Raw genomic sequence first — 26,410 nt, forward strand, 5'->3', positions numbered from 1 at the left:
TAAGCAAAGTGGATGTTCTCTCCTCCCTTCAGAGACGAGTGTATCCTTCTTTGATGACCCTTTCTTTCCTCTGAGGTATCACGGAGATTCTCCATGTATGATATTTTTTGTCACTGTTTTGGCTTTCCAGATCATTTATTAATTTACCTGTTCATTGTGGGTCTTCTTTTTGAGAAATCTCTATTCAAGTCCTTTGCAAACATTCAGTTGGGTTATTTTTTTCTTACTATTAACTTTTTGAGTGCCCTTTATGTTTTAACTATAATCTTTTATCTGATTTACACTTTCTTTTTTTATATTTAAATTTTGTAAAATTTTAATTATTATTACTTTTTAAAACAGCACAGTGAAATTTATTGTTGCAGCCAGCAAAACATCCCTTTTTAAAATTCCACAGAGCAATGCAAGTTAAAAAACTTCACTCATCAAATAAATGATATTTTAGACAAGGACTTGCTAAAGAAACCTCATCACAACAACTTTTTAGGGCATGATCACTTTAAATCCATGGGAGCAACAGTCATTCCATCTCTCTTTATTTCAGCAAGAAATCAATGTCTGCCTGTTACATCAAAAGAAAAAAAATCATGATTTGTTTTCTAAATATATCACTTGAGTCAAGGAAACATGTTATGACTTCTTGTTGTAGGAAAAATAGCTTGCAGCTTATAGGAGACACTTGGTTGATGTTCATTAATTAGTTTTTTTAAAAGATTTATTTATTTGAAAGACAGAGTTACAGAGAGATATAGATCCAGAGAGAGAAAGAGAGAGAGAGAGAGGTCTTCCATCTGCTGGTTCACTCCCCAAATGACTGCAAATGCTAGAGCTGAGCTGATCTGAAGCAAGGATCTTCTTCCAGGTCTCCCACGTGTGTACAGAGGCTAAGGGAGTTGAGCCAACTTCCACTGCTTGCCCAGGCCATAGCAGAGAGCTGGATCAAAAGTGGAGCAGGGGGAATCAAACCGGCATCCATATGGGATGAAGGCACTGCAGGCAGCCGCTTTACCTGCTATGCCACAGCTCTGCCCCCCCATTAATAAGTTTTTAACAGATTCAATGTGCTTTGTAGATACAATTCTAAAAACAAACTGATATTCCCTTTCTTCCTCCCTTAATTTCTCCTCCTCTCTCTTACCCACCTTCTTTCTCCCTCCCTCTTTCTTTAGTTTCTGAGATAACATATTTACATTACTGTAAAAAGGCTTAATACTTTGCCAAATAAGATGGCGGAATAGTGAGGGCGCACCGACATCCGAGAAAAGATAGTATAATAAAAGTGGAGTTACGGTAGCCTCAGGAAAAGGATCAGGAAAAAACTCTTCCGGATCTAGTGGCTGTGACTTGGAGGACCTAAGGGGAGAGCAAGGTCACCCACCTCGTGGAAGCTGAGTCGCGGGAACCGCCAGGGCCGCCTAACCCACCAGAACCTCCTGAGCCGCAGAGTCTGCACGCCAGCACTGGAAGGGGAGGTGAGACAAAAACCTCTCGGTAACCCAAGACATTGGTGGGGAAAGGCAGAAAAAGCCTACAGAGAATGAGGCCTGAAACCCCATTGGGGAAAGTTCACCAGGCTGGCTGGTGGAGAGAAAAAAATGAATAAATAAGGGGAACCTGCACGGACATTTAGCCTCTCTCTCCACTCACCTTACAAAGCCAAGCAAGACAAAGGGCAGGCGCCATTTTACATAAGTAAAGTGGTGCGTACCATTTTGCATATGTAAAGCGGGTGCCCCTCATTAGCCAAGCAGAAAAACCTGACTCTGGTAAGCAAACGAATACCCACAGGGGCCAGATTTCATACATCAACTACTCTCAATTCCATTCAGCTCTGTGGAATTACTTCCCAACTGAGTCAAAAAAAAAAAAAAAAAGGAGAGAGTGAGAGCAAGAAAGAGAACAATCAGAGTGAATCACCTTTGGCACACCCTTAACCCTGTAGAACCAGAACTCTCTGGCCACACCCATCACAGCCTCTAAGGATCCATCAAAAGCAGACCGTCTTCTTAATCTAGAGTCACAGTATAATGAGAAAAAAAAAAAAAAAAACAAAGAATATCTCCAATATGCCAAACAACAAACGCAAAAACCGAGGTAACAAGAACAAGGAAGACACTATGACGCCCCCAAATGAAAGAGACACCCCAATTCAAGATTATGAAGATGATGAGATAGAAGAAATGCAAGAAGCAGATCTCAAAAAATTGATAAGAACATTAAGAAGTTCTCAAAAACAAATTCTCAAGCTACAGAAATCCTTAATGGACAAGATAGAAAATCTCTCTCATGAAAATGAAATATTAAGGAGGAAATAAAATGAAATGAAACAACTAGCAGAACATGAAACTATGATAGTGATGAGAAATCATAATGAAATGAAGAATTCAATAGATCAAATGATAAACACATTAGAGCGCCTTAAAAACAGAATGGGTGAAGCAGAAGAGAGTATCGGACTTAGAAGACAGAGCACAGGAAAAGATACAGTCAGACCAAAGAAAAGAAGAGGAAATTAGAAATCTAAAAAATATTGTCAGGAATCTTCAGGATACTATTAAAACCAACATTCGGGTTCTAGGAGTTCCTGAAGGCATGGAGAGGGAGAAAGGATTAGAAGGCCTTTTTAGTGAGATATTAGCAGAAAATTTCCCAGGTTTGGAGAAGGACAGAGACAAACCTAGTACAGGAAGCTCATAGAACCCCTAATAAACATGACCAAAAGAGATCCTCACCACGACATGTTGTAATTAAACTCGCTGCAGTGAAACATAAAGAAAAGATCCTAAAATGTGCAAGAGAGAAATGTCAGATTACTCTCAGAGGATCTTCAATCAGACTCACAGCTGACTTCTCATCAGAAACCCTACAAGCTAGGAGGGAATGGTGAGATATAGCCCAGGTACTAAGAGAGAAAAATTGCCAGCCCAGAATATTATATCCTGCAAAGCTCTCATTTGTGAATGAAGGTGAAATAAAGACCTTTCAGAGCAAACAGAAATTGAAAGAATTTGTCACCACTCGTCCAGCCCTTCAAAAGATGCTTAAAGATGTGTTACACACAGAAACACAGAAACATCAATATGAAAGAAAGTAAATGAAGGAAACCTCACGCCTAAAGATCACAGGAAGTTCAAAACATATATCAGAAAATATCTTTGGCAAATGGCAGAGCAAAGTTACTACTTATCAGTAGTCATATTGAACATTAAAGGCCTGAACTGTCTAGTTAAAAGACACCGATTGGCTGATTGGGTAAAGGAACAAAACCCATCTATTTGCTGCTTACAAGAAACACATCTTTCCAATAAAGATGCATACAGAGTGAAAGTGAAAGGCTGGAAAAAGATGTACCATGCCAACAGAAATGAAAAAAGAGTGGGCATAGCCATCTTAATATCGGACAACATAAACTTTACCACAAAAACTGTGAGGAGAGGCAAAGAGGGGCAGTATATAATGATCAAGGGATCAATTCAACAGGAAGATATAACCATCATCAATGTATATGCACCTAATTACATGGCACAGCTTTATTTAAAAGATTTGTTAAGGGACTTAAAGGGAGACTTAGACCCCAATACAACAGTACTGCGGGATTTCAGTACTCCACTCTCAGAAATAGACAGATCAACAGGACAGAAGCTCAACAAGGAAACAGCACATTTAATTGACACTAGTGCCCAAATGGATCTAACAGATATCTACAGAACTTTTCATCCTACACAGAAAGCATTTACATTCTTCTCAGCAGTACGTGGAACCTTCTCTAGGATTGACCACATACTAGGCCATAAAGCAAGTCTCAGCAAATTCAAAAGAATTAGAATCATACCATGCAGCTTCTCACACTATAAAGGAATGACGTTGGAAATTAGCAACTCAGGAATCCCTAGAGCATATGCAAACACATGGAGATTGAGCAACATGCTCCTGAATAAACAATGGGTCATAGAAGATATTAAAAGAGAAATCAAAAATTATCTGGAAGTAAATGAGGATAACAGCACAAAGTACCAAAACTTATAGGATACAGCAAAAGCAGTGTTAAGAGAAATGTTTATATCAATAGGTGCCTACATCAAGAAATTGGAAAGGCACCAAATAGATGACTTTCACTGTATCTCAAGGATCTAGAAAATCTGCAGCAAACCAGACCCAAATCTAGTAGGAGAAGAGAAATAATTAAAATCAGAGAACAAATCAACAGGATTGAATCAAGAAAAACATTACAAAAAATCAGTCAAAGGAGGAGCTGGTTTTTTGAAAAAATGAACAAAATTGACACCCCATTGGCCCAACTAACTAAAAAAAGAAGAGAAAAGACCCAAATCAATAAAATCAGAGATAAAGGAAATGTAACAACTGACACCACAGAAATAAAAAGAATCATCAGAATTTTCTATAAACACCTGTATGCCAACAAACAGGGAAACCTATCAGAAATGGATAGATTCCTGGACACATGCAACCTACCTAAAATGAACCAGGAAGACATAGAAAACCTAAACAGACCCATAACTGAGACAGAAATTGATACAGTAATAAAGGCCCTCCCAACAAAGAAAAGCCCAGGACCTGATGGATTCACTGCTGAATTCTACCAGACATTTAAAGAAGAACTAACTCCAATTCTTTTCAAACTATTCAGAACAATCAAAAAGAGGGAATCCTCCCAAATTCTTTCTATGAAGCCAGCATCACCTTAATCCCTAAGCCAGAAAAATATGCAGCATTGAAAGAGAATTACAGACCAATATACCTGATGAACATAGAAGCAAAAATCCTCAATAAAATACTGGCCAATAGAATACAACAACACATCAGAAAAATCATCCACCCAGACCAAGTGGGATTTATCCCTGGTATGCAGGGATGGTTTAATGTGCGCAAAACAATCAATGTGATACACCACATTAACAGACTGCAGAAGAAAAACCATATGATTATCTAAATAGACGCCAAGAAAGCATTTGATAAAATACAACACCCTTTCATGATGAAAACTCTAAGCAAATTGGGTATGGAAGGAATTTGAAAGCATTTCCACTAAGATCTGGTACCAGACAGGGATGTCCACTCTCACCACTGCTATTCAATATAGTTCTGGAAGTTCTAGCTAGAGCTATTAGGCAAGAAAAAAAATGAAAGGGATACAAATTGGGAAGGAAGAAGTCAAATTATCCCTCTTTGCAGATGATATGATTCTTTATTTAGGGGATCCAAAGAACTCTACTAAGAGACTATTGTAACTCATAGAAGAGTTTGGCAAAGTAGCAGGATATAAAATCAATGCAGAAAAATCAACAGCCTTTGTATACACAAGCAATGCCATGGCTGAGAAAGAACTGCTAAGATCAATCCCATTCACAATAGCTACAATAACCATCAAATACCTTGGAATAAATTTAACCAAGGATGTCAATGATCTCTATGATGAGAATTACAAAATCTTAAAGAAAGAAATAGAAGAGTATTCCAAAATATGGAGATTTAACAATTGACACTCTTTTTTATGACAGTAATCACCCAAGGTCAGTAATCACCCAAGGCTCTTGTCATGAGCTTCCAAGGATATGGAAGCCTCTTGAGTTCACAAACTCCTACTTTATTTAGACAAGGCCATAATCAAAATGGAAGTTCTCTACTCCCTTCAGAGAAAAATACCTCTTTCTTTGATGGTCCATTCTATAAAGTGATAAATTTCATACAAATCCATCTATAAGCCAGGGTAAAAAAGGCAACCAGAATTGTAATAATATTACTTTCAAGGTGAGCATGAGCATGTCATCTACAAATGTGCACCTACTACATGGTGATATGAAGAATCTAGTCATTGTTCACATTGCAAAAAAAAATGCTTCTTCACATGGGAAAGGTGTGGATCATGGCAGAAACGTGGGGCATTTTTGTGGATGAGGCTGTCCCTACACTGATCTATGTCATTCTGAGCACAGATAAGATCACATTTTACATGCCCAGTACTTTAAGGACAGTGATTCCCCATTCACAGTATGAAAGAAAAAAATGCACCACTACAGGCTGTGGATGCTTTGCATTTCCAACTGAGAAGGCATGAACTTTGGATGTAGCATCAGGAAGAAAGTAGACAGTGGATTTCCCTCATCTTCTCCCCATGCCACTGGGGGAGCACAACCCCCTCTCTCAGCAACCACTGTTATGTGTTCACACTGAGACTAATGACAATCTTTACTGCATTGATCTCTTACAACTTTGGAGTTCATGTGTCACCACAGTATAACCTGAGTTACCTTAGAAATGCAATCAATCCAGCCCAGAATCTTCCAAAGCTACTATGTTCTGTGTTTTGCAGTGATATGTCCTGGCTGTTGCTTGTTTGAAATCGTCCCTTCATTGAGAATATCTGAGATGCTAATGCAGACCATGGGAAGCATCAGAAATGGCTCATGTAATTGGATTTCTAACACCTAGATTGGAGACTTCTATTGAGTTTCTGGCTCTTGGTTTCTTCCCAGGACCAGGTGGGCTTCTGCTATTGAGGTGTGCTTTTAGTGAGAAAACAGCAAATAGGAGCTCTCTCTCTTTCTGTCCCTGTTTCTCTGCCTCTCAAACAGAACAGTCAGAGGTTGTGAGAATGTTTTCTGGGTGTGCTTTGACAAAATCTGCTTTTGTGGAAGAGATTGTGGCAGGCTTGGGCTTGGGCAGGTGAGTGTGTGAATTCCAGTGTAATTGTAACTGAGCCTTAAACATTCCTTGGGGAATCTTCAGGACTAGCATGGCCCTCAGCTTCATCTGAAGTGGAAACCAGATGTCCAGGTATTCACATCTACACATCTAACCACCTTTGGTCCCTGGATGCCTTCTAAGAGAGCCTTGTCTTAGGACAGAATATTTCTGCATGCTATAAATATCTTATGTGTCAAAGAGCTGTGATTAGTCAAAAGTCAATATTCACAGAAGATGGCAAATGGATATATTATCCTCAGACAGCAATCAGAGTGGGCTCCCTCAGGTTGCACTGCTTCACACCTTCATTAGTTCTTCCACTTTTTAATATTCTCAGAATCCAGCCGACTCCCTGGGACACATTGTACACCATGGTAGGATACCCATACTTGGCTTCCACATTTGCCTTTCATCAGATGTGAGAGAATGGTATTGGTGGAGACTCACACATTGCTCTCCAGAATTAGGATTCCATTTACCTGTGGGGTTTTAGAGGTCCAACAAGTACCATCTATGCAGAAAATGCAGACATGGTTCCAGCAATAACAAGTGCTTTGTATTGTGTATGGCAATTATAGTTAGAGGGAGTAAATGCTTTTTGAAGAGAAAATGCAAAACATTCCAAAGGGTCAATTGGTCCATGACAAAGGCATTGCAGCTTTGGAATTCCATGGATAGGTTGAGGAGTTATTGTGGGTCCTTATTGATCACCTGGATGGCAAAGTAAGAGGCCAACATATACGGGTGGTTCTTCCCTGATCACCTAAATGAAGCAGCAGATTTAGAGAGAAGGGTGAGATCCTATTTTTCAGTGTAGTTTCACAGCTAAACCCAAAGGAAGCCAAGGCTGGATTCAGGGTGCCACTCAGTGATGCTCCAGGGTCGCTGGAGGATTGTGGAATGTCCTTTTTTTACATTCTTGGAAGCAAACTGTGTCCATGCACAACCTCATCTTCATGTGCCCTTTGGGAAATCTTTGGTAAATTCCAATGTGGGAGCTCATTTCTGCTTAAGAAGAGAAACCAATCTGCATCTATGTTTTCTGTAGGTTCTGGAATAGTTTGAATAGAACTTTGTTTGCCACTTGTTCAAATATGTGAGAATATTATCATCTGTGACCATATTCACCAGTGTGATTTCCCGAGACTTTTTGATAAGTTTCTACTTTTATATATAAACTCTTGTCAAAGCAGGTTTATTAAGTTAGATTTTCATTGAAACAAAGGCATCCAATTCAGGACTTCTTATATTAGAGATTTCAGAAGGTTCACTTTGTCTTCATTTATTAATTTCCTGTGTATTGAATTTATCTTGTCTTTTCGCATTTTACAATTTAGCAATCTGTATTTTCCCACATTTCCTGCCTGAAAATATGAGTTCTTGTAATTTAAGATGGATTTATCTTATTGTGAATAATAAAACAGTTGTTCTATTTTTTCACTATGATTTTCTTTGCCCCACTTTCCTTGGAATTCTGGTCTTTATCTTATTTCCTACATTTCATCCATAATTTGAATGTCAAGAAAATTGTCACATTGTAGTTATAAGGGAAGAAATATATTTATCCAATCATTTCTTCAGTTCATATACACTGATTTTTAGTTTGCAATGTTGAATTAATAAAGTGCCATTTCTATTTTGTTCCTTCTTATAATATATTCATAGTTTCAAGATGGCAGTGTTTCATTTTTAGTGTAAAGGTACTTTTCTATTTTGACACACTGTGTTGTATGTATTATCTTTACACATGAATTTAAAATTTTCTCCTGTGGTCTAAACAAATGTTGCTTTCCCATAAACACCTGAACCAAAATTGGATTTCTGATCCCAGGAGGACTCACTTGTGGGACACTAAATAGATCTGGTGCAAAAATTGTGCTGTGGATCCATTGAGTAATTTTATGTATTTTAATGATAAGAATGTTGAATTAAATTTTTAAAATCATTTTTCCTTAGTGATAAACTTTTACACTATGAAGGGTATATTTGCTCACCCCTGGTTTACTTATAGCTCTGACAATCAGCTGAATATTGAGTACCTTAACCATGTAAATGTTCTGAGAAAAGTATACTTCTCACTGATACAAGGTACAACGTGGGTAAGATATGAAAATATTGGGCACTGAAAGAAGCTCATCCCAAAGGGTGACAAAGTGAATTAGAGGTTCTTGTCTTCTGATAAGAAATGTCAGACATAAGATGGAACAGTGATAAGCAAGGCAGCAACATTGAATGAAGTAGTGCATGCATCACAATAGCTAGGCGCCTCTCCAGACAGATCTGGACATTGGCAGTAGTGGTCCTGGGTCCCAACAGTCTTATCTTTGCCAAGACCCCCCAAGTTGGATCAGGGGATGTGCTTATAGGGTGGGCACAAAAATCTTGATGCCTATCCTCTGCCTCTGAAAGGCTGGGGAGCAAACGGAAAATTCCATGGAAGGCAGAACAAGGGTGAGGACCTCTGCTTTCATTCATCTGCCTTTCTGCCACACATTTTTCAGAATTGCCAATAGGGACAAAACACACAGGCACAAACATGCAGTCACATGCAGTCACAATGATATTTAACACATACACACAACCTTGAACTTCCCAAGATGCTGACACTGTGTTTTCTGGCTTGAACATAAGAGTCTGGTTGTGTCTCTATCTGTAGACTTTCGGTGTAGACATTTATCCTCAGATAAGTTTGGTAGCTGCTGACCAACATATCAAGGGAAGTGTGCAGGGGGTGGAGTTTCAAGCAGAGAAAAAGCAGACATGATGACATGTCAAGATCTCCCCAGCATAAAGTCAGAGACCAGAGTCTCAACTGAAATGGGGAGAACGTGGAGTAGATGCTATCTTCAGGGTCAGCCCTCGTCAGGGAGAACTGGTCTCTGTGTAGGGCACAGCCAATCCCAGGATTGCTGTTTTTTTCAGCCTACAGAATGCCCATGAGAGTCTGGTGATCCAGATAAGGACACAGCTAGAAGCCAAAGGGAGAAATTTCTAAGTCAGTCACAGTGCTGAGACCTTGCCTTTGTGTCGCTGTGATCACAGCAGGTCAGACCTCTGTGTCCTTTTATTGCTTTATCCCTCTCCATAGGCCTATTATATAAAATGACATTGTCATTTATAAGTTGATGGTCTGCTGTGTTTCAGCTTAAACAGCGATTTCTTTTACTTTATATGAAAACATTTCTAGACTGCTTTGTGGTTTTTGAGAGGAAGAGAGAGAAGCATGGAAAGAGAGATAGTTGAGAGACCAACCTTTTGCTGCTTCACCTCTCAGTGCACATAGTGGCTGAGCCTGGATTGAGGCAAGAGCCAGGAGGTAAGAAAAAAATAACTGACAGGGACCCAATAGCTCTGAGTCATTACCACTCACTCGGTGCATTTCTTTTCTCGAGAATCTGGGGTCAGGAATCACAGCCAAATTGCAAACCCAATTATTGTCATGTGGGACAGGGTCATAATAATTACTATATAAATGACTAACCAACAATGGTTTATAATTTGCTTACTTCACAATGTTGAAAGGTGCTTCACTTTGGATTTTGTTTACAAAGTTATAATATGAAGAAATGCCTGAGAATAATAATTTAGGATCTCCTAGAACTGCTCTGGTTCTTTAAAGCTTTTAAAGAAATTGAGTTGGAGATACAGAGCATCTTTGGGATACTAGTAATACTATGTTCTGAATTTGGGTGTTGATTATGAGTGTGATGCAATGATGAAAACTCATTTATCTGTAGACTTATGTGAATCTCTTAGTATGTATACTGTTTTTAAATACTTTCAACATGTTCCATAGCATAAATTGTTTTTTAAAATGTTCAATAGCTGATAACAAATCCTCCACACTCAGATAACTATTATAGATGCATCTATGTCCAGTGAAGAATGAAAGAGCCCACTTTCCATCATACCTGATCATGCCATTCTCAACATGAAAACATGGTCACGTGTTACTGCAATAAAAATACCTGAGGATGCTAACAGGTGTTCAGTGAGTGTCCTGTTCTGGGAGATGTTTACCTGCCATGGAAGAATCCTAGGATGAGCTGCATCTCCTGGAGATCCCTTTTCTATTTGCTCTGAAAGCATCTTATGGAGGGCATGGGCCACTGCATACACAGCATTGTAGATGAAATAGCTGGAGTTAGATATGATCAGCATGTCAATGCGTCCTGGGAAAAAGTCAAAAGAAGCAATTGGTGGGCAGACTCCAGTTGTTCCAAAAAGTGACACAGGAGGCAAGCAGTGAAAAGCATGAAGCCATAGTTGACTGAGGAAGAAATCTTCTGGGTAGTGGGAAGGGTCCACTGTCTTGACAACATGTTTGAGGCCAGGGATTTCTCTCTTGTGGTGTGAAAATGAGAAGCCTCCATGGAAAGAAGTCAATATGTGTTGTGTCTCATGCACAACAATATCCCACTTAGCAGCCATGATCCACTGTTGCAGTTGATTTCTGAGAGGAGGAGCGTGGTGGGGGCAAGAGGTGAGGAGTCACCACACAGACCCTGGGAGTCGGGTGAAAGCAGGCTTGAGGCAAGCAGCCTGGAAACTCATTTATTTCAGTTGGAATATATGTAGAATCTCTGTGAGTTAGTTTGCTTCTTTCTACTAAATTTGCTTCTTTCCTCCTTGTATTAGCTTTGTTCCTACCATTCTCTAACTGCTGATAGAAACCTGCACATTTGATAGACACTGGATGATGACTTGTGTGAGGAACATAATATTTTATGCATGCATGTGAAATGAGAATTGAACGCATATTTAAAATTTCACACATCATCTCTTCTCACCTCCTTCTGTTTCAAATTCTTCTCATGGAACCATACCTCCTTGAATTCAGTAGGCCATTTTATCATCTTTGCATTGATAACCAAGCCTTGGTAATGTGCACGCTTGGCAGGGAAACTCTCCAATTTTATCCAACAACTCAAGACCTAGAGGACAATCCACACACTATGGACATTGTGGTGTGCAATACGGTGCCTTGATCATAAGAGGAATCTCCTTCCCCAGCACTGTTTTTTTTAACCTTTATTTAATGAATATAGATTTCCAAAGTACAGCTTATGGATTACATTGGCTCCCCCCACGAATGACTTCCCTCCTACCCACAACCCTCCCCTTTCCCACTGTGTCTCCCCTTCCATTCTTATCTAGATTCATTTTCAATTTTCTTTATATACAGAAGATCAGTTTAGTATACATTAAGTAAAGATTTCAACAGTTTGCACCCACATAGAAACACAAAGTGAAAAATACTGTTTGAGTACTCGTTACAGCACTATATCTCAATATACAGCACATTAAGGACAGAGATCCTACATGAGGAGTAAGTGCACAGTGACTCCTGTTGTTGACTTTACAAATTGACACTCCTGTTTATGGCATCAGTGATGTCTCTAATGCTCCAGTCATGAGTTTCCAAGGCTATGGAAGCCTTTTGAGTTCATCGACTCTTATCTTATTTAGACAAGGTCATAGTCAAAGTGGAAGTTCTCTCCTCTCTTCAGAGAAAGGTACCTCCTTCTTTGGAGACCTGTTCATTCCACTGGGATCTCACTCACAGAGATCTTTCATTTAGGTCCTTTTTTTTGCCAGAGTGTTTGGGCTTTCCATGCCTGAAATACTCTCATGGGCTTTTCAGCCGAATCCGAATGCCTTTAGGGCTGATTCTGAGGCCAGAGCCCAGCACTGTTTGTAAATGGGCTTTTCCTTAGAAGATGCTGAAGCTGTAGGACAGGGATATTTGGAAAGAGAGTGAGAGCACTCAAATGAGAGGCAGGAAGTGCATGTGTACTCATCTGTCCTTATTATTTTTCCTTGACCTCCCTATCCTCAATGTTTCTTTTTGGTAGAAATTAGTTATTGTTTGTTTGTTTTTTGGTGGCCACCATGTAATAGGTTCAGATGGTGAGAAATGTTTGTCCATGAACCCTTCCAACAAGTTGGGAATTGACTTAACACAATCAAGATAGGTGTATGATGTAGTTCAAAGTTGGCTAGGGTATGGGCTATTTGCAAACATCCTAAAGATTTCGTTGCATCTTTATGGAAGCTAAACCTATTTTTTCAGTAACATAAGCAAATCATGGATGGACAAGTCACTATGATTTTTGGGTAGGTCACACATAGAGTGGTAGGTTTATTTTAAAATTCTATTTACATTCAATAATTCAAGCTCAATTTTGGTTCAGCAAATACAAATCGATCCATAGATTTTTCAGAATGCACAATTTCTGTTTAAATACACCTTGTGTTATCTTGTAGGCCCAAACTTAAAAAAATGTGTACATTCTATAAATTTAAACCTATGTATACATACTACTTATGTTATGTTACATCTCTAATATAGGAAGATGTCATTTTCTTTTGATATCATAAGGATTACTGCATGACCAAAAACAAAACTTCCAAATCTCCGCATGATATTACAACTATTCATAGTGTGAGCTAATCCTTATCTTCTGAGCTTATGATGCCTAATATAGGGTATATTAGGTATACATCTTTGGGACCCTTAGACAAATTCATTGTAAATTACTCCAAATGATGGACTGTAAATAAGAGCATAGACTATCTCAAGTAATGTAACTACAAGAAAAAAATAATTAGATGTGAAATAAACTCTTGGCTATTTTTTTTTATATATAGCTATTTGTCTTTTTCCTAGACTTTAATCTCTTCGACTAATTTAACCTATATATCCCTTGAGTTACTAAATATATTCTACATATAATAAATGGGCCATCTTTTGCTTCTATCCCAGACCAAGTGTCCTAAGCAATCCCATTTTTATTTCCAAATCTCAAGTTCTCTGTTGGGAGAGGCTCAGTTTTGCTTGAGTGGTCATGGCCTCCTGGACTCAAGTGGGAGAAATTTTCCTCACCCATGGAAATGATGGGGGAGCTGTTGATTCAATCATCAGGATTCTGTAATATTTTTGAGCGGGTTTCTGGAATGTCCTTGGGTATTTTTTGATGTGAATTCTCATACTTCAGAAAGGCATGTGGATGCAAATTCCTACTTTATTGTTTTTAAAGAAGCCATTTATTTCAGGAATACAAACTTCATGAATTTCATAAGTACAACTTTAGGAATATAGTGATTCTTCTCACCATACCTGCTCTCCCACCCACACGCCCAGACTCCCTCCTCCTTTTCCCACTCCCAGTCCCATTCTCCACTAATATTCACTTCCAATTAACTTTAACACAGAAGACCAACTCTGTAGTAAGTAAAGAGTTCAACAATTTGCATGAAAAAAAAAAAAAACTGTTCCTCAACAGTCGAGACAAGGGATGTTCAAATCTTCTACTTAATTCACTAAAATGAAATAAAACTTTGAGAACAGGTTTCGCAGTTAAATCTCATTGAGGACAACTCATTGAGGACAGATGCCCTGCATGAGAAGTTAGTGCACAGTGACTCTTGTGGTTAATTCAACAATTAACACTCTTGTGTATGACGCCAGTCATTAACTGAGGCTCCTGACAAGAGCTGCCTAAGCTATGGAACTTTTTTAAAATGTTTTTTTATTTATTTTATTTGAAAGGCAGAGTTACAAAGAGGAGGGGCAGAGAGAAATAGGTCTTCCATCCACTGGTTCACACCCCAGATGGCTGCAATGGCCAGAGATGTGCCCATCCAAAGCCAGGAGTCAGGATCTTCTTCCAGGTCTCAAATGCAAGTGCAGGGGCTCAAAGACTTGGGCCAACTCCCACTGCTTTCCCAGGTCATGCAGAGAGCTGTATAGGAAATGGAGAAGCAGGGACTTGAAATTGCACCCATATGGGAGGCCAACACTGCTGGCAGTGGCTTTACGTACTACACCACAGAGTCGGCCCTTACGGAAGACTTTTGAATCCACAAACATCATCAGGATTTAGACAAGACAATAAACAAAGTAGAAGTTCTCTCCTTCCTTCAGAGAATAGTACCTCCTTTCTTGAAGACACCTTCTTTCCACTGGGGTTTCACCCACCGATGTCCTTCATGTAGGACACATTTTTGCAGTAGTGTCTTCACTTTCCATGCCTGAAATTTACATGTGGGCATTGTAGCCAGAACAGAATGCCTTGAGGGTTGTTTCTGAATTAAGAGTGCTACTTAAAGTGATTATCATTCTATGAGTCTGCTGTGTGGACTGCTTCCCATGTTGGAACAGTCTCTCCTTTTAAATCTATTATTATGATTATTATTATCATTACTAGACACTTAATCCTATTTCTATGAGCACTTTAACACTTAATCCTATCCATATGATTATTTTCATACTTAAGATTTTTTTTTACCACCCAACCTAAGGGGATTTGGTGCCCATGAATGTCTACTTCTTTGATGGTGATGATGATACTATGATGTATGCGATGTCCAAAGTTGTCAACATACATACATGAAACGTACTAAATTTGTATTACTATACATCAGGAAAGCTTGAAAAAGCCATTTTCCCCTCATGCTTAAAAATTTGGTCTCTTGTGTGTGAATGTTTCTGTCTTCTGACATTTCAGGGAACAAGGTGTGATCAAACATGAGAACTTTTTAAAAAAGATTTATTTATTGATTTGAAAGTCAGAGCTCAAGACATATATATATAGAGAGAGAAATTGAGAGAGAGAGAGATCTTGCATCCATGGGTTCACTCCCCTAATGGTCTCTACAATAAGCAGCTGGGCCAGACTGATTCAAGGAGTCAGGAGTTTCTTCTGGGTCCCCTATGTGGGTGGCAGTGGCCCAAGCACTTGAGTCAGCTATCACTTTTCTTCCCAGATTTATCAGCAGGGAGCTGGGTTAGAAATGAAGCAGTTGGGACTCGAACTGACTCCCATATGGGAAACCAGTGTCTGAGGTAGCAGCTTTACTTGCTTGGCCACCAAGCTGGTCCTGTGATGAAATTTTTGAACAGAATGTTCAAAACTGTGACATTTTGAAGCTCATGACCCTGATGTTGGAATTAGCCAACTACATATTCCTTAAAAAGATTTTGTTCTTCAGTAGCTTGATATAGAAGAATTGTAAACAATGGTATCAATCAAAATAACAGAGGTGAAACTTGTCCAAATTTTCAAATGTACCAAATGCCACTGATTTGTTTACCTGAAAATACTTCAGAGGCTGACCCTGTGGCACAGTAGGTTAATTCTCTACCTGTAGTGCGCCAGCATCCAATATGGGCACTGGTTGGTGTCCCAGTTGCTCCTCTTCCAATCCAGCTATCTGAGAAGCCTGGGAAAGTAGTAAAAGATGGCTCAAGCACTTGGGCCCCTACACCAATGTGGGAGACCCAGAAGAAGCTCCTGGCTCCTGATTCAGATTGGCATAGCTCCAGCCACTGCGACCATTTGGGGAAAGAACCAGTGGATACAAGACCTTTCTCTCTGTCTCTCCCTCTCACTCTCTGTAACTCCACCTCTCAAAAAATGAATAAAAAATTTTAAAAGTGAAAATCATTCACATGGACATCAGAGGAAGAGAATGTCTTTGGAGCAGGGGCCATCATTTCCTTTAATGTTAAGTAATGGAAGAAGAAAAATGAGTAAGGCAATAATCCCTCAATAGATTACCGATGAAGATGGTGATGTAAAAATGAAAAAAAAAAACTGTAAAGAGAAACTTAAACACTTTCTCAAGGGAAACTTATCATGTCCCCCACAAAAAGAGGCACAGTCCACACGTCCTTTCTATCAGAGTTTAATAAAGTACAGTTGGGGATTACTGGATCCATAAAGAGGGCCAAACTGGCATTACACACAAAGACCAACATGGAAAGCTCTTTCTTGGGGGCTCCACCACCCCCACAGAGCCTGTACCACCATGTGGCTGCCCCTTCTCTCCAGCTTCCCCATGTTCAGTCTCCCCTCCCCACCTTCTCTTCCTCTCTGATGATCTTGTCTGCCTGCAGGGCCTCAGCCAGTCTCCTCCTCAGCTCCTTCACTTTCCTTGTCTGCCTTTTGATGTCCTCAGGAGTTACCTGCCAGCTGGAGAGAGGCCAGGAGACACCCAGATCTGCTGGTGGAATCACCACTACCACCTTGGAGGCTGGCTCATGGGTAGGCTTGGGCCTGGACTGCAGACCCCCAGCACCAACCGGACCTGGGGATCTGCTTGGGATTGCTGGTGCTGTCATCTTCCAGGAGTTTGCAAATTCCAAAGTGGGTAAAGGCTCTCCCTCGTTGCTGCTGGCGCAGAGCCCCTGCAGTCGCCTGAGTGCACAGACCTGCTGGGGCTTCTCCAGGTACCCCTCTGTCAGCAAGTGTTGAACCACATTGCCCGGGTGGGCAGTGACTCGAGTGATCAGACTCTTGAAGATGCAGCTGGTCAGTCTGACTGGCTGTGCAGAGCCTGCTCCGGGTCTCGGCTTGGCCTTCAACACACGCGCTACTTGCTTCCTTTGCAAGGTCTCAGGAATAATCATTCTTCTCAGTCTCCCCTTGGAAAACAAAATCAAACTTGAGCAGAGTGGAAGACACAGACTTCCAACCATGGAAGGGGTCCCAGGTGCCTCCACCTCCCCTTCTCCTGGTGGAAGCTGCCTCGCACTGTGCACCATTGTCATCCAAAAGGTATGAGGCCAAGTGCATTGGAACCACAGGCGGTTTGAGGGGATGAGAACAAAAAGCTGTGTGTTTTAGGGTTTGTTTTTATTTGATAGCAGAGTGCCAGAGAGAGAAGGAGAGAGGGGGAGGATGGAAGATCATCTTTCACTAGCTCTTACTATTGTTCTATGTAACTCTTCCTTTGAAATAAATTAAGAAATATTTCAGAACAATCTGGTCTATGATCCCAAGAAAGTTCACATAATTAAGGGTAGATGACATTGACTGTCACTCAAAACCAGGGAGTGAAGCCCCATGTTTGAAGTTGTGGCCATGGTTGGAGTGAACCAGCACGTGGAGGGCTTCTCCCCCTCTCTTTCTCTCCCAATCTCTGCCTGTAACCCAGCCTTCCAAATAAATAACTAAATCTTTAGAAAAATCCTGTCAGTTACTGAGAGAAATTTAAGTAAAGAAAGAAGTACACCAGTGGACACTGGGTGGTCACAATAATTCTCAACTCACCAGGGAGGGCTGGCTTGGAGATGAGAATGACGCAGGTTCTCCCATGGTCACAAGTTTTGCCTGGCTGCCCTCAGAGTAGGATGCATACAACCTGTGGATTCTTGGAAAATGCTGGATCTTTGCCTTCTGGCTGGTCCTTATAGAGGAAGACAATAGATAAGCAAAACAGTGGGAAATCCACAGCTACCGGGAAAAATGCAATTAATTCCCCCAGTCACAATCCCATCAGTGGATAAGCCACAGACCAAGGAAAATATATATATGGAAAACATATTTATATGTAAAAATCTAGAAAGTTTCCATACACAGAAATTTGCATATGCCATTGGTTTTAATAGACTACAGGAGAAATTGTGCTGCTGTTGTGGCCCAGGGGAATAAGCCAGCCTGGAATCAGCCACATACCTTAGAGGCACAGGTTGGAGTCCTGGCTCCTGTGCTTCCAATCCTGCTCCCTGATGAGTATGGAAAAGGAGTAGAAAGCACCAGCGGATGCAAGATGGCTCTTTGGGTCTCCCTATCCCACTGCCACTTTGCCTTTCTAAATAAATAAGGAAGGAAGGAAACCAGTAGTAAATAGGAAAAAAGGATGATTTCAAAAATCAAATCCTGTGGCTGGGGCTGTGGCATAGCAGGTAAAACCACTGCCTGCAGTATCAGAATCCCATGGGGTCACTGGTTTTAGTCCTGGCTGCTCCACTTTTGACCCAGCACTTTGCTATGGCCTGCGAAGGCAATAGAGGATGGCCCAAGTCCTTGGGCCCTTGTACCCATGTGGGAGACCCAGTCGAAGTTCTTGGCTACTGGCTTCGGATCTGCACAGCTAAGGCTATGTAAACAACTGGGGTGTGAACAAGTGGATGAAGAATTTTTTTTTCTCTCTCTCTGCCTCTCCATCTCCCTCTGTAAACTCTGACTTTAAAATAAATAAACTACTCTATAAAAATCAAATCCTGTAGAATTGCACAAGGGTTATTGGAAAAACAATCACATAAGGAGCAAGAGAATTGTTTAACAGAATTGCATACCATAGGCAGTTCTTACTGGATGGGATTTTAATCAGGGGAGGTTCTATTGGATTGACTTTCATTGATAGACTGCCAGCCGATCATTATTCTGGTTGATTGAGTTCTGCCTAGCAAACCCTTCCCCCCATAAGCTCATCAGGCTGAGAATACGAGGAGGAAGCCAAGCCTACCATTCCTCCCTGGCTCTAACCCTGCCTCCCACACCTGGAGGCGTTCCCAGGAGCTCCCTCTGTCCAAGCTCACTCTGCCCGTGTGAGGACGCAGGAACATCTCCCTAGCACTCAAGTTGCCTGGGGTACCAGCTGGGGGGCTGATCCCTCTGCCTCAGGTGAAGAGAAAGAGCAGGAGCCAATGGGAGATCTGCAGGAAGCAGACATCTCCTGGGGTTGGCACAGACAGACCAGAGAATCTGTACCATGAGTGGCTGCTGGCGCCCAAGGAGCCCCAGTGACTCCTGCCCAGAAGGGACCAGCGGCCCTGTTGGAGACAGCAGGTATGTTGGAGGAGAGTGTCTAGATGACAGATTGAGTGTGTGTGTGTGAGAGAGAGAGAGGGAGAGAGAGAGAGTGAGAGATAGAGAGAGAGAGAGATGCCTCATAGGTTCCTGTCCCATGTCGGTGTGTGCTGAGGTGAGCACAGTTTCAGGGGTGGGAACATCAGCCCCCTGGGTCCAGTGATGCTCTTTTGTTCAGCCTGTGCTAAAGGATCTGCAGGTGGGACCCAGAATGCAGAACAGCAGAGCAGACTCCTTTTTAAGCTGAGTGGTTGGTATGGCCCCCAATTGATGTTGTAATATCCACATGGGCCTTGGCAGATCAGAAGTCCCCACCCTCAGGGGAGAAGAGGGATTCAGGCAGCCCCAGTGTTGGGCGTTGAATCTGGGGGACTGGGATGGGCTCAGGGCTGCAGGGCTGCAATGAGTTAGGGGCTTTGTGTAACAGGTCTCGCTGGTCTCAGCTGACCGAGTCCCATTCTCCTGCAGGCCACACGGGACACAAGGCAACCTCCCCAAACGGCAGAGACTGCAGCAGGGTCCCAGGCCAGGTAAGGCATTTTCTATGCTCTCACCTGACTGCCCCCACTAGGAAAGGCTCCCCCTTCCAAGCCTGACTGGAATGGGGGAGGGACTTTCTCTAGGATGCCCAGGGCTGCAGCCACCTCCGTGGAGGGAGCAACTATGCCCCTCCACTGGGACTCCCGTGGGACAGCCGCCTCCCCTCGATGAACTCCGTGTTCCCCTAGGTGCAGAAGCTGCCCAGGAAGGGCAGCCATTGTCCATGCCATGATGAAGCAGTACTCCATGCAGCCCTGAGTGTATGTCCTGGGGTCCACATGATTGATTGTGCTCCAGGGCCCAGGGAACGTCCCTTGGTGATCTTTTTGAGGGTTTCAGGAAAGTGACATTTTTGGGTGTCCACGGAGAGCTGGATTTGGGGGCTGAGTTTCAGGTAGGGACACAGCCACCTGTACCCTGTCAGCTGCTTTCTGACAAGCCCTAACTCCTGGCTTCTGCCCCATCTAGGGCTGAAGAGTGCCAGCACCCAGATGATCTTGGTAGTCTTTGAAGTGGAACAGAGCTGCAATTCCACCTGGGAGCTGAGAGCCTGGTGCTGGGCCTTACAGAGAGCCCTGCAGCTCACGTTGGGCCATGTGGTGGTGGTAGTGGTCCCTGAGCACATCCTGAGGCAGTAGAAGGCTCTGGTTCCCTGCCCAGGCCCCTGCATCCCGCTCAAAGTGCTGACCCCACCTGGAAGATCAACCTTGAAGATGGGTCTATGGCTTACTTGGGAGCAGCTGATGTGTGTGCCACAGACAGACAGGGTGGCTGGTATTCTCCAAGGCCCCCAGCCACCATCAGCATGCCTAGCCAATGCAATGCCAGGAGCTGCTCCTCTCACTGTCCCAGCCCCCTCTTCCTCACACCTCGCTAAAGAGCTGCCGCAACTCTGGGCTACTCCCACATGTCCAAGCCTCAACTGGAGAGGCATCCTCTGCAACTGAGTTCCAGTTGAGTCTCCATGACCTGGAACCCCTGGCCTGCTCTGCCCTCAGACCTCTGCCTCTGTCTCCCTCTCCCAGCTCAGGGCCCAGAACTTGCATCAAGGCCCACCCTAGGCCAGGCTGCAAGGTGCACAGATGTCTCTTCCAGCACTGATGCACTGGGGGCCCTCAGGCCCCACACAAACTGCAGACAAGCTGACAGCAAGACCATGGACACCTGCCCCTTCTGGGATTCCCCCATTCCTGATCTCAACCCCTTCTCTGTGAGGGGGACACTGCGGGTGTTTGGTGCTGTGCAGAAATGCCATGTGCTCTTTCCAGTCTGTCACCAGCTGGAGATGCTTGGGAGAGAAGTGGAGCTCTGTATTTGGTGTACTTGGAGGAAGGGGATTTTGCCAGAGTCCCTAGAGCTGTGCTGTGGAAGATGGTGTTTGTATCTCTTGTGATTTCTATAAATAAACTTAGGTATTCAAATTTTATATGGATATGCATTGGGTTCATGATATACATCCTAGATTTGAATTCAGAAGAAGAAGTTTAGTCAAATCTTTACAATTTGATATCCTATGTTTGTAATGATGCTACTTGGCTTCTTTTGGTTGAACAAAATACAAAAATGAGTTCTGTGTTTGTTGTATTTATTTTCTTTCACAAGCACACATTTCAAAAGGCACATTATAGGCTGGAAGATGCCACCTTTGTTCAAGGCCACAGTGAACAGACAGGGAGGGTCGTTCTCAAGACAGTGATGTCCACTTCCAAGAATCAGAAGCTCAGAACCAGAGTTGTGGTGCAAGAGGTTAAGTCCATGGCTGTAGCACAGGCATTCAATATAAGCACTGGTTTGAGTCCCGGCTGTTCCATTTCTAATCCAGGTCCCTGCTAATGTGCCTCGGAAAACAGCAAAGGATGGCCCAAATCCTTGGGCCACTGCACCCATGAAGGAGACCTAGATGGATTTCCTGTCTCTTGGCTTCAGCCTGGGCCACCCCTATCCATTTCAGCCATTTGGGGAGGGAAACAGCAGATGAGAGATCTCTTTTTCTCCATCTCTCTATTTCTCTCTGTAATTCTGATGTCAAATAAATATACAAATATTAGATTTATGTATTTATTTGAGGGGTTGCATACAGAGAGTGTGGCAGACAGAGAGAATTTTCAACCCACTGGCTCACTTTCCAAATGGCCACAACAGATGGAGCTGGGTTGATCTGATACCAAGAGCCAGCAGCTTCTTTCAGGTCTCCTACATGGGTGCAGGGGCTGAATTACTTGGGCCAACTTCAGCCACTTTTCCAGACCATAGCAAAGAGCTGGATCCTAAGAGGAGCAGCTGGACTCGAACCGGCCCCCATATGGGATGCCGACCTTGCAGGTGGAGGCTTAACCCACAACCCCACAGTGCCAGCCCCAAGACATAAATCTTGAAAAAGAGAGAGAGAGAGAGAGAGAGAGAGAGAGAGAGAGAGAGAAAAGCTCACACCCTCCCTACCACACTCTTGCATACACACTCAGAAACATAATCTCAAAAGCATGTCCACAACTCCTACATAAGTTCACTTAAGGTGATCTTCATATCCCTCAGTATTTCTCAATGCCATGAGTCTTTTCCAGTCTTTTCTGGGCTGGGAGTTGTGGAGCATGCTTGATATGCACACTCCAATATTGGAGTAACTGAGTTCAAGTTCAGGCTCTACTCCATGTCCTTGTACCTTGGGAAGCAACAGGTGATGGCTCAAGTAGGTGGGTCCTGGCCACCTACGAGGTTACTGGGATTGAATTCCCAATACTTGGTCTGGCCTATCCCTACCCCATGATTGCATGCATTTGGGGATGAAACAGCAATTGGGATCTTGCTCTCTCTCAAATAAATAAAGTAAATCTTTTTCACCCCAAACACTCTTTCCTTTAAGGACATCCCGAGGTGGTCTGTTTGGACAATTAGGTGGAGTTCTAATCAGAAACTCACATAAGGTGATGAATTTATCTCTACTTCTCTGAGGAGTTCATACAAATTATGAGTAACATTCTTTGTAATATTCTTTTCAAAAATCAAATTTAACAGTGTAAACATTCATAAACAATTATTTCAGGGAATGAATGATATAGTATAGCAAAACGTGAATATCACTACTATGAAATATTTTCTGGATAAAAGCAAATCTCTTCCAACTCACCAGGAAGCAGTGAGATTAGTGGGTCAAGTGGTCAGCATATTCCTTCTAGAGCTGGTGTTAGGGCGTAGCAGTTTAAGCCTCTGCCTGAGATGCCGGCATCGCATATGAGCACTGATACAAGAATCGGCTGCTCACCTTCTTCCCCAGTTCCCTGCTAATGCACCTGGGAAGGCAGCAGAAGACAGCCTCAATGCTTGGGCCCCTCACCCATGTGGGAAACCCAGGTGAAGCTCTTAGCTCCTGGCTTCAGCCTGGCCCAGCCCCAGCTGTAGTGGCCATTTCGGGAGTAAACCAATGATTTGAAGACCTCTCTCTCTGTCTCTCTGTATCTCTCTCTGTATCTCTCTCTCTCTGTGTCTCTCTGTCTCTCTCTGTGTCTCTCTGTCTCTCTCTCTGTGTCTCTCTGTCTCTCTCTCTCCCTCCCTCCATCCTCCTCCTTTTCTTCTCTCTTTAACTCTAACTTTCAAAGAAATAAAAAAAAATATTTTTAAGGAAACCAAGAAAAAAGTGTCCCTCTTTCTGTATTATCAATTCACTCACAAGAATCACCAGCTAGGACATCCAGTCCTGCAAATAAGAAAATCATCAAGAGAAACTACTGCATGTGATTTAAACGTGACTCCTGCTTTCCACAAAATGTGGGAACAAAGCAGAACCTAGATGTACTGAGAATGAAGCTGCATAAAAATGAAGTCTGGGTCCAAAAATGTATAGTCATGTGAAACTGGAAACCAGCATGGGCCATGACCAAATATGATGGGGGTGCACTTTTCCATAAGTGTGCAGGCATTGTTGGTTCCTTCTTCCTCCTAAGCATCAGGCTCGTATACTAAGAGATACTGAGAACAGCCACATATCAGAGAAATTGATGATGGAAATGTGGCATCACATACACAGACACTGGGTCAAGAGAAGTATTCCTGGGGCCAGCACTGTGGCATAGTGGGCTAATCCTCCACCTGTGGTGCCAGCATCCCACATTGATGCCAGTTTGTGTCCTGGCTGCTCCACTTCCAATTCAGGTTTCTGCTGATGTCCTGGAAAAGCAGTGGAAGATGGTCCTAGTGCTTGGGCTCCTGCACCTGATTGGGAGGCCTGGAAGAATCATCTGGCTTCGGATTGGTTCAGCTCTGGCTGTTGTGGCCATTTGGGGAATGAACCAGCAGATAAAAGTCCTTTAAATCTCTCTCTCTCTCTCTCTGCAATTCTACCTCTCAGATACATAAATCTTAAAAGAAAAAGAGTAGGATTCCTTTTATTTAGAATGAAAAGACAAGGTCAGCAATGTGGCCCTGTGCACTAAGCTGCCACTGTGACACTGACTGCCACTTTCTATGGCTGGCTCAAGTCCCAGTAGCTGGTTCAAGTCCCAGTTACTCTACTTTCCATCTAGCTTTCTGCTAATGACCCTGGGAAAGCAGCGGGTAATGGCCCAATTACCTGAGCCTGTGCCTTCTCTGTGGGAGATCAGGATGGAGATTCAGGCTTCCGACATCAGCCTGGCCCAGCCCTGGCCATTGAGGCCATTGGAGGAGTGAACCAGCAGATGGAAAATTTTGCTTGCTCTCTCTGTCTCTCCCTGTAAATCTGAATTTCAATTAACAAGTAAATAAATAAATCTTTTAAAGACATAATATCTGTAACTTCCTCAAACCCCCACCCACCCATCTTATAGGGGTTGAATAATATGATGTTTCCTTTTCTTGAGACTTAACAAATTCATTCAGGAAGGAAGGATTAACTTTGTGGATATTATGTTTTTATAACCATGATGAAATTTTAATTGCAAAAATGTAGATGTGGAGGGTTTATACTTTATTTTTATTTTCTGAAGATGTATTACTAACTCATTTTTCAAAAGATTTTTATTTATTTGAAAGTCAGAGTTACACATAGAGGAGAGGCAGAGAGAGAGAGAGAGAGAGAGAGAGAGAGAATCTTCCCTAGGTTCACTCCCTAGATGGCTGCAATGGTCAGAACTGTGCTGATCCAAAACCAGGTGCCAAGAGCTTCCTTCTGGTCTCCTATGTGGGTTTAGGGACCCAAGGACTTGGATCATCTTCTACCACTTTCCCAGGTCATACAAGAGAACTGGATTTGAAGTGGAGCAGCCAGGACTCGAACTGGAGCCAATATAGGATGCTGGCACTTTAAGCCAGGACGTTAACATGCTGTGCCACAGCGCTGGCCCCGCTACTCATTATTTTTTGAAAATTTATTTGAAAGAGAAATGGTGAGAGGGAGAATTGGGGAGACAGGGAGAGAGATGGCTACAATAGGCAGACCAGGGTCTGGACCAGCTCAGAACCCAGTGCCCTACAGACAGCTGTGGCATGGACCTAAACATTCAGCTACAACTTTCATCTCCCAAGGTCACATCAGCAAGAAGCTGGAAATGGGAGAAGAGCTAGGACTAGACCCCAAGCCTTCTATATTGGATACAGACATTCAAAGTGGCTGATTTTCTTTTCTTTTTTTAAGATTTATTTATTTTATTTAGAGGCAGAGTAACAGAGAAGCAGAGAGAGAGAGGAATTCCCTCCATTGGTCCACTTCCCAAATGGCTACAATGGCAGGTGCTGGGCTCATCTGAAGCCAGGGGCCACAAGTTTCTTCCAGGTCTCCCACATGGGTCTGTGGCCCAAGGACTTGGGCCATCCTCCACTGCTTTCCCAGGCCATAGCAGAGAGTTGGATAAGAAGAGGAGTAGCCAATTCACAATAGCTAAGACATGGAGTCAATCAAAATGCCCATCAACATGAGACTGAATAAAGAAATTATAGTATATGTACTCTATAGAATACTATTCAGCAATAAAAAAAATGAAATCCAGTCATTTGCAACAAAATGGCGGGATCTGGAAAACATCATGCTGAATGAAATAAGCCAGTCCCAAAGGGACAAATATCATATGTTCTCCCTGATTGGTGACAACTAACTGAGCTCCTAAAAGGAAACCTGTTGAAGTGAAATGGACACTATGAGAAACAATGACTTGATCAGCCCTTGTCCTGACTGTCAAGCAAAAATTTGCTATTTCATTCCTTTTAATATTTTTTTTTTGTTCTACTTAATACCATTGGTTGAATGATAGAGTTAGAAACACGCCAGGGGATTCCAATTCAATCCCATCAAGGTGGCATATACCAATGCCATCTCACCATTCAAAGTCTAAATCCAGGGTGTGTTTCACACATACAGAAGGACTCCATAAGAAACTTTAGTTCATCATACACACCAGGTATGTACACAGGTTTCACAAGAGTTAGAGGCCCCAGATAAACCCGACAATCCCAAACTGTCCAAATTCACCTTCAATAATTGCAAGATGTGTAAGGACTCACAGTGCTGCTATTTTGATTTTTTTCACAGTGTTCTATTATTTACAATTGGATTTTAGGTATTTACAATGGTGTCACCCAAAATTCTCATCCCATTGACA

General features: G+C 42.3%; 1 protein-coding gene and 1 pseudogene across 1 annotated transcript; one reads left to right on the forward strand and one right to left on the reverse strand.

Annotated features, from left to right (window-relative positions):
- Nucleotides 1-11,474: 11,474 nt before the first annotated feature.
- On the reverse strand, nt 11,475-17,119 carry LOC100350711 (methyl-CpG-binding domain protein 3-like 1). Its single transcript, XM_002723521.3, has 2 exons — nt 16,571-17,119; nt 11,475-11,639 (listed from the first exon to the last, which is right to left on the reverse strand). Exons 1-2 carry the CDS (start codon nt 17,117-17,119, stop codon nt 11,475-11,477), a joined length of 714 nt encoding a protein of 237 aa, XP_002723567.3.
- Nucleotides 17,120-17,186: 67 nt separating this feature from the next.
- The window catches only part of LOC127486272 (vomeronasal type-2 receptor 116-like), a 36,180-nt pseudogene continuing 26,956 nt past the window's right edge, over nt 17,187-26,410 (forward strand).

This window comes from Oryctolagus cuniculus, unplaced genomic scaffold (assembly GCF_964237555.1).
Source record: "Oryctolagus cuniculus unplaced genomic scaffold, mOryCun1.1 SCAFFOLD_50, whole genome shotgun sequence".
Classification (NCBI taxonomy): domain Eukaryota; kingdom Metazoa; phylum Chordata; class Mammalia; order Lagomorpha; family Leporidae; genus Oryctolagus; species Oryctolagus cuniculus.

Bases quoted from the DNA above. Each gene is read 5' to 3' on its own strand.
- LOC100350711 (XM_002723521.3), bottom strand. From the start codon at position 17,119: ATGATTATTCCTGAGACCTTGCAAAGGAAGCAAGTAGCGCGTGTGTTG. The intron at 11,640-16,570 runs GTGGGGAGGGGA...ATTGTCCTCTAG, and splicing joins TCATCAGAGAGGAAGAGAAG to GTCTTGAGTTGTTGGATAAA.